We start from the raw sequence: 13151 nt of genomic DNA on the forward strand, positions 1-13151 counted from the left end.
TTCCCCAGTGGATCCTATGAGGCCAGCTCAGTTTAGAGACTCTGCTGCTATCTGCCTTCCTCCAGTGTGCCATCTTATAAATCTTTCTCTCGCCTCAGGTGTTGTTCCAATTAAATGGAAACAAGCCGTCGTAACACCCATCTTGAAAAAGCCCACTTTGGACCCTCTAAAACTCTAGAGCTATCGTCCGATCTCGCTCCTCCCTTGGGCCGCGAAAGTTGTTGAGTCCCATGTGAACGGGGTGCTGACTGAACATCTTGCAAAGGCTAGCATTCTGGATTCTTCCCAGAATGGTTTCCGTGCTGGTCACAGCACTGAGATAGCCTTGCTTTCAATGACAGAACATCTTCGCTCCGTTCTTGACTCTGGTCAGACTGCGGCACTGATAATACTTGATCTTAGTGCCGCGTTTGATACGGTTTCGCATGGGATCCTTCCTCAACGTCTCGGGGAGGCGGGTGTTACGGACATTGCTCTCGATTGGTTCCGCTCTTTTCTCACTGAGCGGACGTTTAAGGTCTCGACTCCTCCGTTTGAGTCCAAGTCCTATCCGTTGGAGCTGGGTGTCCCTCAGGGCTCGTCGTGGAGTCCCACATTATTTAACCTCTATGTGAGACCGCTAGCTGCTGTTGTCAAACATTGGGGCATTACCATGGTCTCCTATGCCGACGACACGCAGCTGGCGGTTGCACTGAGTGGAGACGCCGACCTTAACGCCCCCAGATTCCGGGATGGTCTTTTGGCGGTAGCTAGCTGGATGAATGCCAACTGTCTCCGGTTAAATGCTAAAAAACGGAGGTCATGATTGTTGGTAAGCAGACGGATCTTTGGGGCAACATGTGGTGGCCTCCTGAGCAGGGTGTAACTCCTATTCCAGTCTCAGAGGTAAAAAACTTGGGGGTGTGGCTAGATCCAGCCCTAAGTTTTAGTATTCATACTAAAAAAGTGGCGGCCACCTGTTTCGGCATCTTACGAGCGTTGAAACCCATCTTGCGGTTCTTTGATGCTCCTACTAGGCAGCTGGTCATACAGGCTTCCATTCTATCTCGGCTTGATTACGCCAGTTCGCTCCTGTTTGGGGCCAACCAGGCTGAAATTGCCCGGATGCAACGTATTCAGAACGCCGCAGCTAGAGCCCTGGTAGGTCTACCGAGGTACTGCTCTGCGGAAAGTACCATCCGTACTCTGCACTGGCTGCCTATAGCACAGAGGATTTCTTTTAAGACCTTGTGGCTGTCTTTCAAGATCCTCAAGTGGGCTTCTCCTGAGATTCTTGCTAACCTTTTGGTGCCTTATGTGCCCTCGCGCTCTCCGAGATCCTCATGGCAAAACCTGGTGGTGGTCCCACGGTTTAGGCTTTGTAGGACCAGAGGCCGGTCTTTCCGGGTCCTGGCTGCAAAGTTATGGAACTCTCTCCCGCTTTACATTCGTGAAATGGATGAACTTTTGAAGTTCAGGAGGGCTATCAAAACGCATCTGTTTCCTTTCTCAGCCTAGTATTTGGATTGCATGCTTCGGTCCTTATACAGCGCCGGGACGCCCCTTGGCTGGGGCATCTGTGCGCTATAGAAGTGATTGTAACATAACATAACATGTGTGTTTTCGGCAGCAGCAGATGGAGAGATGCACAGAGCATAAGCACAGTCTGGACAGAAGCCTAGATTGTCAATGGAATGTGCATTCCTGAACACTGAAATAAAGAAGGATTAAATGCCCCAAGGTGCCACAGGACTAACAAGATTTGCAAACGGTGTTGGACACCTTGAATGCTTAGAGCATAAATTCCTTGTGGTACTTAGTTTCCTTGATACACAGTTGCTGTTTTCCAGGACTTGCTTTTTAGAAGTTTGGAATTCTCATAACATGTTATTTTGAGAAGCCGATGACAGATCTCTTTGGAGCTGAATATGCTCGTATAAACATATATATTAGCAATTGTTTATTTTTGTAAGAGTCGTCCATTAGGATTAGAAAATTTGACAGTTTATTCGTTTTCACAAATGGTTATCCATTATGTTTAAAAACTCTTATTTTGCACTGTTACCATCACAAGGAGTGGGCTATCTGGACTAGGAATCAAAATTAATTTGATTTGCTTCCACAAGAGAAGTCACACGAGTAACAAGTTGCAAAATCTATGGTCACTGTTCTTAGAACAATTTTGGTATGAAGATACTGATCAGAACAAGTATACAATTGATGAATGTGTAGGCAAAACAGATGATAATAATCAATGTTTTTCATATCACAGTTATTAACCTGTTAAATTGAATGTAATCAGACCCACAGAATGGTATTGCATAATACCGAAGGAAGCTCTCTACAAAGTGTTGTGTGCTGTCATTATTTCAACTTTAATTATATTAAAGCTCAAGAATCATATTGAGTTTAAGTAGAGTGTAAAATACAGGGAGTGACAGCAGGTATATCATATTCAGCATTAGTAGCCAGTTGCTAAAATAATTACCAAACGAAAAGACTTATGGGGCCATATTATGCCTTTCAAAAGGTGCGCCGGGCGCAAACAATGATAGTGCACCCTATTATGATCCATGCGCTGCTCCCAGGTCAGCCGCGAACTCGCGCTTCCCTGGGGCCAGCACATTCATGTGAAAACACGGAGCAGCCGCTCTGTGTTTTCACTGTGCAGGCGGCACCTGCCTGCACTTTCAAAGGGGATTGGAGATTCCCTCGCAGGCGGGTCAGTCAGCGACTGCACCCGCCTGCAAGGGGATGTCTAGGGTGGGTCCATGGGACCTCCTTTACCCCCTACAGAGGGCTGTTGTCAGGATGAGCACTGACAGTGTGCCACCTTTTAAATGGCGCGCTGTCTGTGCACCTCCTGATGGCTTCTTTGACTCAGCGCCTGTGTCTTTAATATGGTGCGGGTGCAGAGTCTATGGAATTCCCTCATTTGCATAGGGCACGCCCCTATGCAAATGAAGGAACACCCTCCGAAGGTAGCGCTGGAGCACTGAGTGCGCCTGCGCTGTCGGTATCATAGAAGGGGACACACAAGCGTCTGCGCCCCCTCCTATAATACCAAATTGCCCCTGGGCCATGCAAAGCGGGTGCAAACGCCCGATGCGCCCCCGGGGCACCTTCTGTAATACGGCCCCATGTCTTTACAGATCAAGCCTCCTGTAGTGCAGACCAGGCTCAGCTGTGTAACCAGGCAGTGTGAGGATATTAAGCATCTGATTCCTTCATGTCCCATTCCCGTTTCCCTTGGTATACTTGCAATCTACATTGTGTAAGATAAGTTTATTTATGGGTTCAGAGTAGCGTGGAAGCTCACATCTCTTTTGTTGGATGTGAAATGTAAGGTTAGTGCTTCTTGACAGATTGCCTGGTGCATGCGATCACTGCAACCCAGGTGATGGGTTACAATACTACATTGTCTCAAATTTTAGATTTAGTAAGTAAGCTACAAAGGAGATCAACCAGATTGAACAAGAAATTAGTTATCTGGTAAAGTGCTACAAGAAAGACGCTAACAAGTTAGGTTTAGTTACCTACAGAACCTACAAGGCTACTGAAAACTGGGCCTTGCCACCATCTAAGCAAGCAGTAATGTAAAGTAAATGGCACACTGGAATGCCTAAAGTGAAAAGCAGAAAAGCCAATGGCTAAAGGGGGCCGATCCAAGGCCCACTCTCCCTACACTCCTTCTTGTATGTTTTTACAGAATTGATGGCATGAGCTCATCCAGATCCAGACCTAAAAAGTAGCTACATGAAGTCAGCTGGACATGGAGCAGTTCTGGTAAAAGAGAGGTGTTCAATCCACTGAGCCCACTGCAAGTTAATTGCAGAATGGGCTAAAGTTAGAATTTAAGGGGCACTGGTTTAAAATATGCAGAAAAACGTTTTAACAACCAAAGAATCCAGTGTACCACTGGATGAAAATTAATACGGGGAACCTCATGGAGAAGGGAGCTGAAAACTATGAAAGGGAGTGGACAGTGAAGCTAGGAAGGGCTCTACATGCAGCCTTAATGTTATACTGGGAAAGACTCTAACATTTGTGAATTTCGGGAATTGTAAGGTTTGTATGGTTGGGCTTAGACTTCAGTACTGACTTTAGATGGCTCAGTCCAGTACCATCAATATACCAACTGAACAGTCACTAACTATAGGAACGAAAAAGACAATAACGGTCTTCTCTCTTTTACTATTGAGGATCAATGAAGAACCTTAAAAGATTGTTTCATTGAATTAAAGGGATCACTCCTTTGTGTTCAATGTCACCCAGTCAAAACCACAGCCTCTGTTTTCATAGACCTCATAAACGCTGAATAAGATATGCTTTACAAAAAGGAATGTCTACTTTTAGAGCCGTATTCCAGAAACATGAACAAACTGTTTCATAAACTAAGATGCCAGGAGCAAGTCATACATTTACCCTACGAAAACAGAATAATACAAGTTACCAGTTGTGGTGTTTTGGGGACGAGGTCAAGAGAAAAGCAAATACAACATAATTCAGTTTAAGATGGATTGGTTATGCCATCGACTATTAAGGCACAGTTGCAAAGGAGTATTGAAGACCTTGAAGTCCCTTCTAACACTGCCATGTTCAACAGAAACATTCTTCTTGTGGAATAGTTTAAGACTGCCAAGCGACCTTTTGCATGTAGTCACACCAACCACTATTGTGGGAATTCTGAAAGCGAAAAATCTCCACTTGACTGTGAAATGAACTGATAAAGAAATTACACTTACTATTGAGAAGTCGTAATGTTGAATTACTGAAGAAGACATTGTAGTGAGGATATGGAGACACCTGCGGACATTGCTAAGTTAGCATAAGTTAGTATATGCTTGGCCGCCATTTTGCCGCTTTTCCTCACGTTACTACATGCCACATTTCTCGTAAACACTTTGCTAGCTCGCTTTCACATCAGAACTGTCTGCATTTCACATATTTAGTTGAACACTCGGCTCCTTGTCTGTACAGCGTGTTCAAGGTAAAAAACCAACGAGCTCTGTTGATTTGCTTTGGTCAGTCTCACGTCCCTTGCCATAACACAGAACACAGCTGCAAACCTGGAAATCTGGTGCTTTTAATATTGCCTTGCATGCATGTTAACGGCGTTGGAGAAACGCTTTCCAGGAAAGAAGAGCTGTGCTCGTGCGGTGATGTAAATTCCTGCATCTGAACTCGGAGGTACGGGGTTCCCCTGACCAAGCCTGGAGGTCTTCTAGAATTATAATAAACTAGCTTCTAGCACGGGGAGGGTGGCAAGGCGCTATAGTCCTGTTTCCACCATCATTATAATATGATTTCCCCTTTTGTTCTATATGGAATTGTAACAATGCGGATTTGTTTGATCTTATGCATATTGCTGCTAGTATTGGCTCGTGTACTGCATTATAGAGCACGTTAGTTAAAATAAACAATTAAAACGATTCCTTGACTCTATTTACTCATGTTGTGGTCAAGTACGAGAGTTTGAACGAAAGTGTTTTTGTTCCCACGTATCCTGAGAGGGACAGAGTAGCATGTTCTAGGATGTCTAATCATTGGTAGCTTCGCTGTAGCACGGAGAACGCATGAGACACTATACCTAGTCGGATTGAGGTTCTGGGCACCGAGGTGGGTATTTTGGTACACCACTACACACGGAGGTCCTGGTTTCCTGCGCATAGTTCTGTGTATGTGCAGAATCCCTGCAACATGGCGCCCAACGTTTCCTTTAAGGAAAGTTTGGATGGTTGTCTTTAGCAGACTGCGCCGTCTGTAATTGCTGTTGTGCTGGTATTCTAGCGAAAGGCTTAACACCCGATTGGCTCCCCCTGACAGACTATATGATATAGTTCTTCTAATTGAAGGGGACATTCAACGTGTAATAATAGGGATTTTTTGGGAAAATCTGACTTCTTCGTATAACATACTTATGGCAGAGAACGATTCGCCGCTGCCTTTTGTTCTAGCCGCTCCCAGGGGTGAGGAGGTTATAATCCTCAGTTTTTCACATAACGTCTCCAAGGAGCAAGCAAAGGCTTTTGCAGAAGAGTGGGCTTTAGTGCTTACACCGGCTCTGTACCGTGCTCAGGTGGGCTGGGATAAAGATTCTCCCCCGCATGAGATGCCATTATGGTCTATGCCACAGCCACAACCCCAATATCCCCTCCGGCGGGAGGCAAAAGCTCCCATTGCGAATATTCTGGATCAACTAGAGTATCAAGGAGTAATTGATTCATGCGTGTCACCGATGAATAATCCTCTTTTTACAGTAGCAAAACCCAATGGGTCGTACAGCTTAGTTTTGGATTACCGACATTTAAACTCACATTGTCGGACTTGTGCGGTGCAGAATACCCATAGTTCTGCGTTAGTCGACAGTCTTGTTCATAAAAAATATAAAACTACACTAGACATTTCCAACGGCTTTTTCACACACAATCTATCACCTGAAAGCAGTCAATGGACTGCCTTCACAGCGGAAAACAAAAAAAAATCTACGCGTTTAGCAATGGTCTACAAAAATAGCCCTGGTGTTTTCGCCGCCCGTATTGTCTCCCTGTTAAACAGCATAGACATAGACAAAGACGCATACTCGTACGTTGATGATATCTATCTAACAGACGATGAGTTATGGCCGCATCTTTGTCGCGTGGATCGCATCATAGTGTTGTTACAAATTTAACTTTGCAAAATCACACATTGCAGAGTACACAGTGTTGTTTTTGGGCTACGAGCTCAACAATGAAGGAAGAGGCTTGGCGCCTCACTAATTAGAAAAAAGTGCACGTTTGCGCCCTCCGACTACACTGAAAAAATTACAGTCTTTGCTGGGTTTTTTGAATTTCGGACGAACATATATTCCCAATTATGCCCAGCGTATCAAGCCTTTCTATGCTTTGATACAACCTACTTTGTCAAAAGCATGCTGGCTTTCCGGAACATTCGACTATACTGCAATCTTTGTAGTCTGATCTTATTGAATCAAAATTCTTGTTGACTCGTGATAACCATACAAACCTGGTGATACGAATCGTCCCAGGCCATGTGGGTTTCACTTACTTGCCGTTTAATGAAGGTGACAGTACCTATTGCTTACAAATCACATTTGTACACTTCAGCAGAATTGCGGTTTTCCACTATTGAAAAAGTGTGACAGCTGTCCAGATGGCGATCCTAAAGGAACGTGCACTGGCAGAAGGGAAACGGATTTTGGTTGTAACACCATGTCCCGCTCTGGAAGCAGTGACAAAGGCGAGTGTACCAAACTCTAAGGCTTTGCATCCCCGTTGGATACAATGGGCCACATCGCTGACCTCTCCAGATGTCAGGTTTATTTTTGACTCGTTATTGCGTACACAGGAGTTCTTGCAGTTTGAATTTGTTCATCCTCCTCCTCTGTCAATGCGCCCCCTTGAGCAGTATTATTTACACCGATGGTTCAGCGCAGCCAGCAACTGGGTCGAAACATTCTTACTCAGCGGCCTGTGCTATAGTGGCAGGTACCATAGTGAACGGGGAGTTCAAGTCCAATGTTTCCATACACAGGCACTAGGAGACTGTACAGCCCAATTAGCAGATCTGCGTGCTTTGGTACTAGCTCTGGAGTTTGCAGATCCAAATGTGACTACTTTAGTTGTAAGCAATTCCTACTACTGTGTTCAGTCTTTCAATGACAACTTATTCTTTTGGTCTCAAAATGACTATCATGATTCTAAAGGCAGTGCAATTAAACATAAAATGCTTTGGGTTCGAGTCGCAGATCTTAAAAACCATCTGCCTCTCACACAGGTAATTCATACTCTTGGTCATCAGCGCGTAGGAGTACATGCAGTTGGCAACAGTTTGGCAGATGAAGCTGCCAAATCAGCAGTAGCCACGTGTTCAGTTGCAGGAGGTGCAAGATCCATGAATAAGGTGGATAATGACATTTTGGCAGCAATAGCTGCTACAGAGAGGGGTGATAATTACCCGCAGGGTTTCCCTTCCAAATACTCTTATCATTTAAGTCCCGATAATGTTCCATACGTTAGAATTAACGGCGTTGGTGACAGGTTGATTACCAACGCAGACCTTCACTGATAACAGCCGCACACTAATGCCTGGCTTCAGCGCATGCTGGGGTGTCAGCGACTGTATCTATCTTGCAGCAGCATTACTGGTGGCACGGCTTATATAAACAACCCCGTAAATTATGTACTTTCATGTGAAATTTGTCAGCAGATTCAGCAGTCTACGGCTACGCGCCCACCACAAACACAGCTATGCATTTCTAATAAACCTTTCGGTTGTGTTTATTTAGATCACTGCGGTCCTTTTGCTTCAGATACTGCCTATAAGTTTATCTTAGTTGCAGTTGATTTGTGCACACGCTTTCTATGGGTTTGGCCACAACACAGTGCTGACGCCCGAAATGTCATCAGGGATTTGCGTGTCTTTGTGGGAATTTTTGCATGTGGCACCTTCCATTCGGACCAGGGTCCAGTGTTTGCCTCGAAGGCGTACAAGGATACCATGAGGTCTTTGGGGATGCAGGTCGAATTTTCGTCTCCATACAGGCCTGCGGGCAATTCGGTTGTGGAGCGAATGAACCGTGACTTAAAGCAATCCTTGACACCTAGGACCATAGGGACTGGCAGGAACTGGTTTGCCCATTTGTACAGCGTGCACTAAATAATCTCCCTAGAAGATCTCTGGGTAGGTGGACCCCATACGAAATGCTCTTCGGCATGAAAATGTTTGTGCCAGACCTTGATGGTCTGTCGCATCCTTTGACGTAGATAATCATTCTTCTGTATTACAGAAACTACAAGAGACCCGTGACAGTCTTGCAAAGGAACATTTACCCTCACCCACAGATGCTGCGCTGCGGATTCCGGTAGTCGGCTGGCTACCTAAAGTCGGAGACCTGGTCCGTGAGAAGGTGGAGAACAAGGAGGAGTTTGGCCCCTCTTATCGTGCACCGGTCCCAGTGCTTGGCGGGAAGGGTACTCATACAGTCATTTTACCACCGCTTCCTGGTCAAAAAGACAACAGATGCATCTCAGTGGACAATGTCAAGCTACAACATCTGGCCGATCCTAAATAGAATCACGCCAACGGCCTCTACAACAACTGTATCAAGAGATCCAGGCTTACCCGCTACTAACAACACGCAGGATGACACCACCATTGAGCTGGACTCTGTTAACAATCCTTTGCTGCTCCCGCCTGCTTCCACTCATAATGAAGAAACTGAATATGCTTATCCCACTACCGTGTCATTACCTGGTTTGCGACCCGAGGCCATTAATGAATCAAGTTTTTCCTTTGACTCACATTCCACATCATCAAAGGCCCCTTTCAAATTTTCTATTTTTGTCGCCTGGTTTAAACAAACTTATTAGGTTCCACCTTGAACATACATCCGATTGGTGCTCATCGCAATTTTTTTGTTCATGTCCATTGGCTTTGTGACATTTTTTTTCCTTCTAATCAATGGTCACTACCTTCCTGAACGCTTTGCTGTTAAACTGGTAGATGGAACTTTGGCTCCGCACTCTTCTTCTCACATAATGAAAAGAGACCAGACTTTTGTAACCATCACTGCCTGGCCAGTTATAGACGGCATAGTTTGGGATGCTGTAGATTTTTAAATCCATGGCCCTACAGAGATAATTAATGTGCCAAATGTGCTTCGTGTTTCAATGGGTGATGTAGTACAACATAAAATACAGTCTGATGATTGGGACGTACAATCCTTGTTTTCAGATTTGAAATACTATGCTGCCTTTGATGCTGAAGATTTGTATTTGAATACTGCAAATTATGCAGATTTGTTTTGCTATCAGCACTATGGTCATCATTATCTGCATAAAGCTAATACATTTAGAAATGTTTTTTAACTATACATAATGGGAACATTGCCCGGGTCCTTTGGAAGGCAGCTCGAAAACATTTTTGAAAAAATTCACATATGTTACCGATTTTGATAGATCAAACCCCGGGTCATTGTATTTCAAATTAAATGCTTCGTCGAATTCTAAAGTATTGCTCACCCACACTAAATTATTATATTCTGAGTCATTTATTGATAAATTGTCAGTGGGTGGCTATAATCTGTGGAAGTTCACAATTGATCTTAAATCAGTTTGGGGTTCTAAATCCTGTCAAGTGCAAGGCACAGAAGCGTTACACCGCGTGTGCCTCCTCCCATCACAGATTTTATTTTTAAATTAATCGATTTATCAAACTACTTGTCTTGGATTGGCAACTTCAAAGCAATTGAATGCCCCTGCTATTCCTGCTCTAGCTGCATATCAGAACTGGAGCAATTGTACTAATTATTCCATGGCTTTATTAAAATCACTTTTTAAACAATGATACCTTTAATTTTTCTAGTTTGGGCTCCTAGGTTGGTTAGTTTGGCAAACTAGTTCGGATTCTTGCCAACTTTGTTTCCATGACAAGGCTCCTGGTTACGCACAGGATAGGCCTGATCCTCATTTTGCTAACTCCCATTCAGTTACTACATTTTCCGTTGGAAAGTTATGTCAAAATTGGTTTGCAACACTCAACTCTAACTTCAGTGAAACAAAATTTGTCGTTATTATCAGGTGACATTGAATTGACAGATTTTATAAAAGGACCTGCTGGTCCAAGATCAAAAAGATTTATTTATGCAGCTTACAATGAAATCTGGAAGCTATCCCAAATTGATACAGCTTCACGTTTAAGGTCAATTGATCAGGCTAATCTTGAACAAGCATTTGCAATGCAATAGGTCTCGCATTTATGCGAGTTTGAGCTATTGACATTGCAAATGATAATGCCTTTTATTTTTGTTTTTAAAACATAAATAAAAGGCATAGTCATTTACGATGCCAATATCTTAGTCGCATAAATGCGAGAACTATTGCATTGCAAATGCTTGTTAATGTACTCAGTGTGTCACTCACTGTCAGTTGATTCGCGGGGCACTGCCCAGCCCTGCAGCCTTAGCAGTCGGTTTATTTTTCGAGTATTGGCTCGTGTACTGCATTATAGAGCACGTTAGTTAAAATAAACAATTTAAACTATTCCTGGACTCTATTTACTCATGTTGTGGACAAATACGAGAGTTTGAACGAAAGAGTGTTCTTGTTTCCACGTATCCTGAGAGGGACAGAGTAGCATATTCTAGGATGTCTAATCATTGGTAGCTTCGCTGTAGCACGGAGACACTATAGCTAGTCGGATTGGGGTTCTGGGCACCGAGGTGGGTATTTTGGTACACCACTACACACTGAGGTTCTAGCATAGTTCTGTGTATGTGCAGAATCCCTGCAACAGCATCAGAGATACCAACGTCATGTACCGGCCTTTGCTACAGCTAGAGTGTACCAGTGCCTGCTGCCCATTTCTCTAGCACCTGGGGGACACCAGGAGCAAACTTAGCATGTGAGACAGGAAGTCAGGTGATGAGGCATTCCCATTCTTAATGAACAAGCATTGGCAAAACCAATCGGTCTTTCCTAGGCAAGCCTGCAACAGATATTAAAGGTGTGCAAGTAATTGAAAGTGAAAATGCTGTAGTGTAAAAGTGGCGTGCCTATGCTTCAAAAAAATGAAGAAATTACCTGTTGCAAAAATCAATGAAAGACACAGGAAATTAAAGCAGAAATAAAAGCAGAGTTTGACCTATCAGCCATGGCACTAAAGTGGACTACTTTTTAGGTGGTGTCCTCCTGTAAAAGACCCTCACAATAAAGCGAACCAATGGCTGCAGTAGGCTGAACCATTACTCTATCGCTGTAGGCCGCGTTGGGTGGAACCAAAATAAGAATGACATTTAACAGACCAATAGATTAAGTGGGGTAGACGGGGCTTATTTGGAATTCTTTACAAAACTGAGCCTGCTTAAACAGCTAAAGCGGTCTCTAGACCATACCTAAATAGACACCCCAAACGGATCCCTTTAAACAGCTCTTGATGCCAAAGAAAGACACTGACAGTAACCTTCTAGATGACATCTTCCACAATGAACCTGCTCAGCGATAATCTAGATGCACACAGACCGCTGTAGTTGTTTTTCGCTGAGAAGCGGACACGTCCTTTCTCAATGACTTCCATCTGCATTTCAGAGCAATATTACAACCTAAAGTCAGAGTCACTATAAATATGAATGTCACAAAACAAGCGAATGGGTGAGCGAGCGTGTTAGGCCATACAGCACCTACGGCTTGTGGCAAACAGCTCAGGGTTTAAACAGCTGCAGCGATGCATTTCACCCTGTCTTGGAGGGAGACTCACTCATCTGCATGCTGTACTTAAACATCAAATGAAGCACTGTTGTCTATCACTAGACAATTCCAAAGGGCGGGTAACACAAATGCAGCAGCTGGAATTCGTTCCCCTTTAGCCTGAAAAATTAAATGTTGTACTCTACTTTGCCTACAAGGGGAAAACAAGGAAGACAATCTTACCTTTGGTAAATGGCTTGGTCTGTGCTTGCAAGCGAATTTTTACAACATCGAGAGGTGCCACTAAAGAGAATATAGAAATATTGACAATAATTACCGTTTTAATCTAGAAATTGTTTGAATACATTGTAAATTCGTTTATGATGTGTTAAAATAATTTAGGAAATCTGAGAAAACTGTGAACATAAATTACTGACAATTCTTATCTAAAGGACACAAGAGTGGTTACCTTTTCATTTCCGTAATGGCGAGTGTATTAAAAAAGTAATTAAAAAAAAAACCACAAAATTCTAGAATGGCTTCCTTGAAACATCATTTCTAAGTGCCCCAATAATCTGACTGGTACCTTCGGACCCCGTTTATGGATACCAGGGGTAACATCATTCTGGCCGGGCCCCTGTTCCCCAATAATTACTCATTTACCACTTAGACTTGCCCCGGGGGGAGGTTGGGAGTGGGGTGGGGTTATCTGCTGTCAGTGAAAGACAGGGAGTTCACAGTGGACCTTGCAATTCCAATGGGTCGATAATAGGAGTTACCCCAGTGGAATTGCAATGGGCCTCATAACTCATAAGGGAGCCTATACTTTCATAAATTGAAGAATGTTAATGTCAGATTCATGGGGGTAATTTCCCTTTGGTTTCATAACTCTCATGTCAGGAGTCCAGATGTTACTTCAAGTAGGGTTTGAAACTAGTAGTAGTCCTGGATTCCTTAGCTCTTTACATGCAGGTTGAGCTCCAT

General features: G+C 43.7%; 1 protein-coding gene across 5 annotated transcripts in view; it reads right to left on the minus strand.

Moving 5' to 3' along the window:
- SLC25A40 (solute carrier family 25 member 40) overlaps positions 1–13151 on the minus strand; it is a 366440-nt gene that overhangs the window by 297529 nt on the left and 55760 nt on the right. For all 5 annotated transcript variants that reach the window (XM_085631323.1, XM_085631327.1, XM_085631325.1 and 2 more), the window contains one exon: positions 12411–12470. In XM_085631323.1, the coding sequence (XP_085487449.1) occupies positions 12411–12470 (60 nt within the window). The remainder of the gene's footprint in view (positions 1–12410; positions 12471–13151) is intronic.

This window comes from Triturus cristatus, chromosome 10, assembly GCF_964204655.1.
Source record: "Triturus cristatus chromosome 10, aTriCri1.1, whole genome shotgun sequence".
Classification (NCBI taxonomy): Eukaryota; Metazoa; Chordata; class Amphibia; order Caudata; family Salamandridae; genus Triturus; species Triturus cristatus.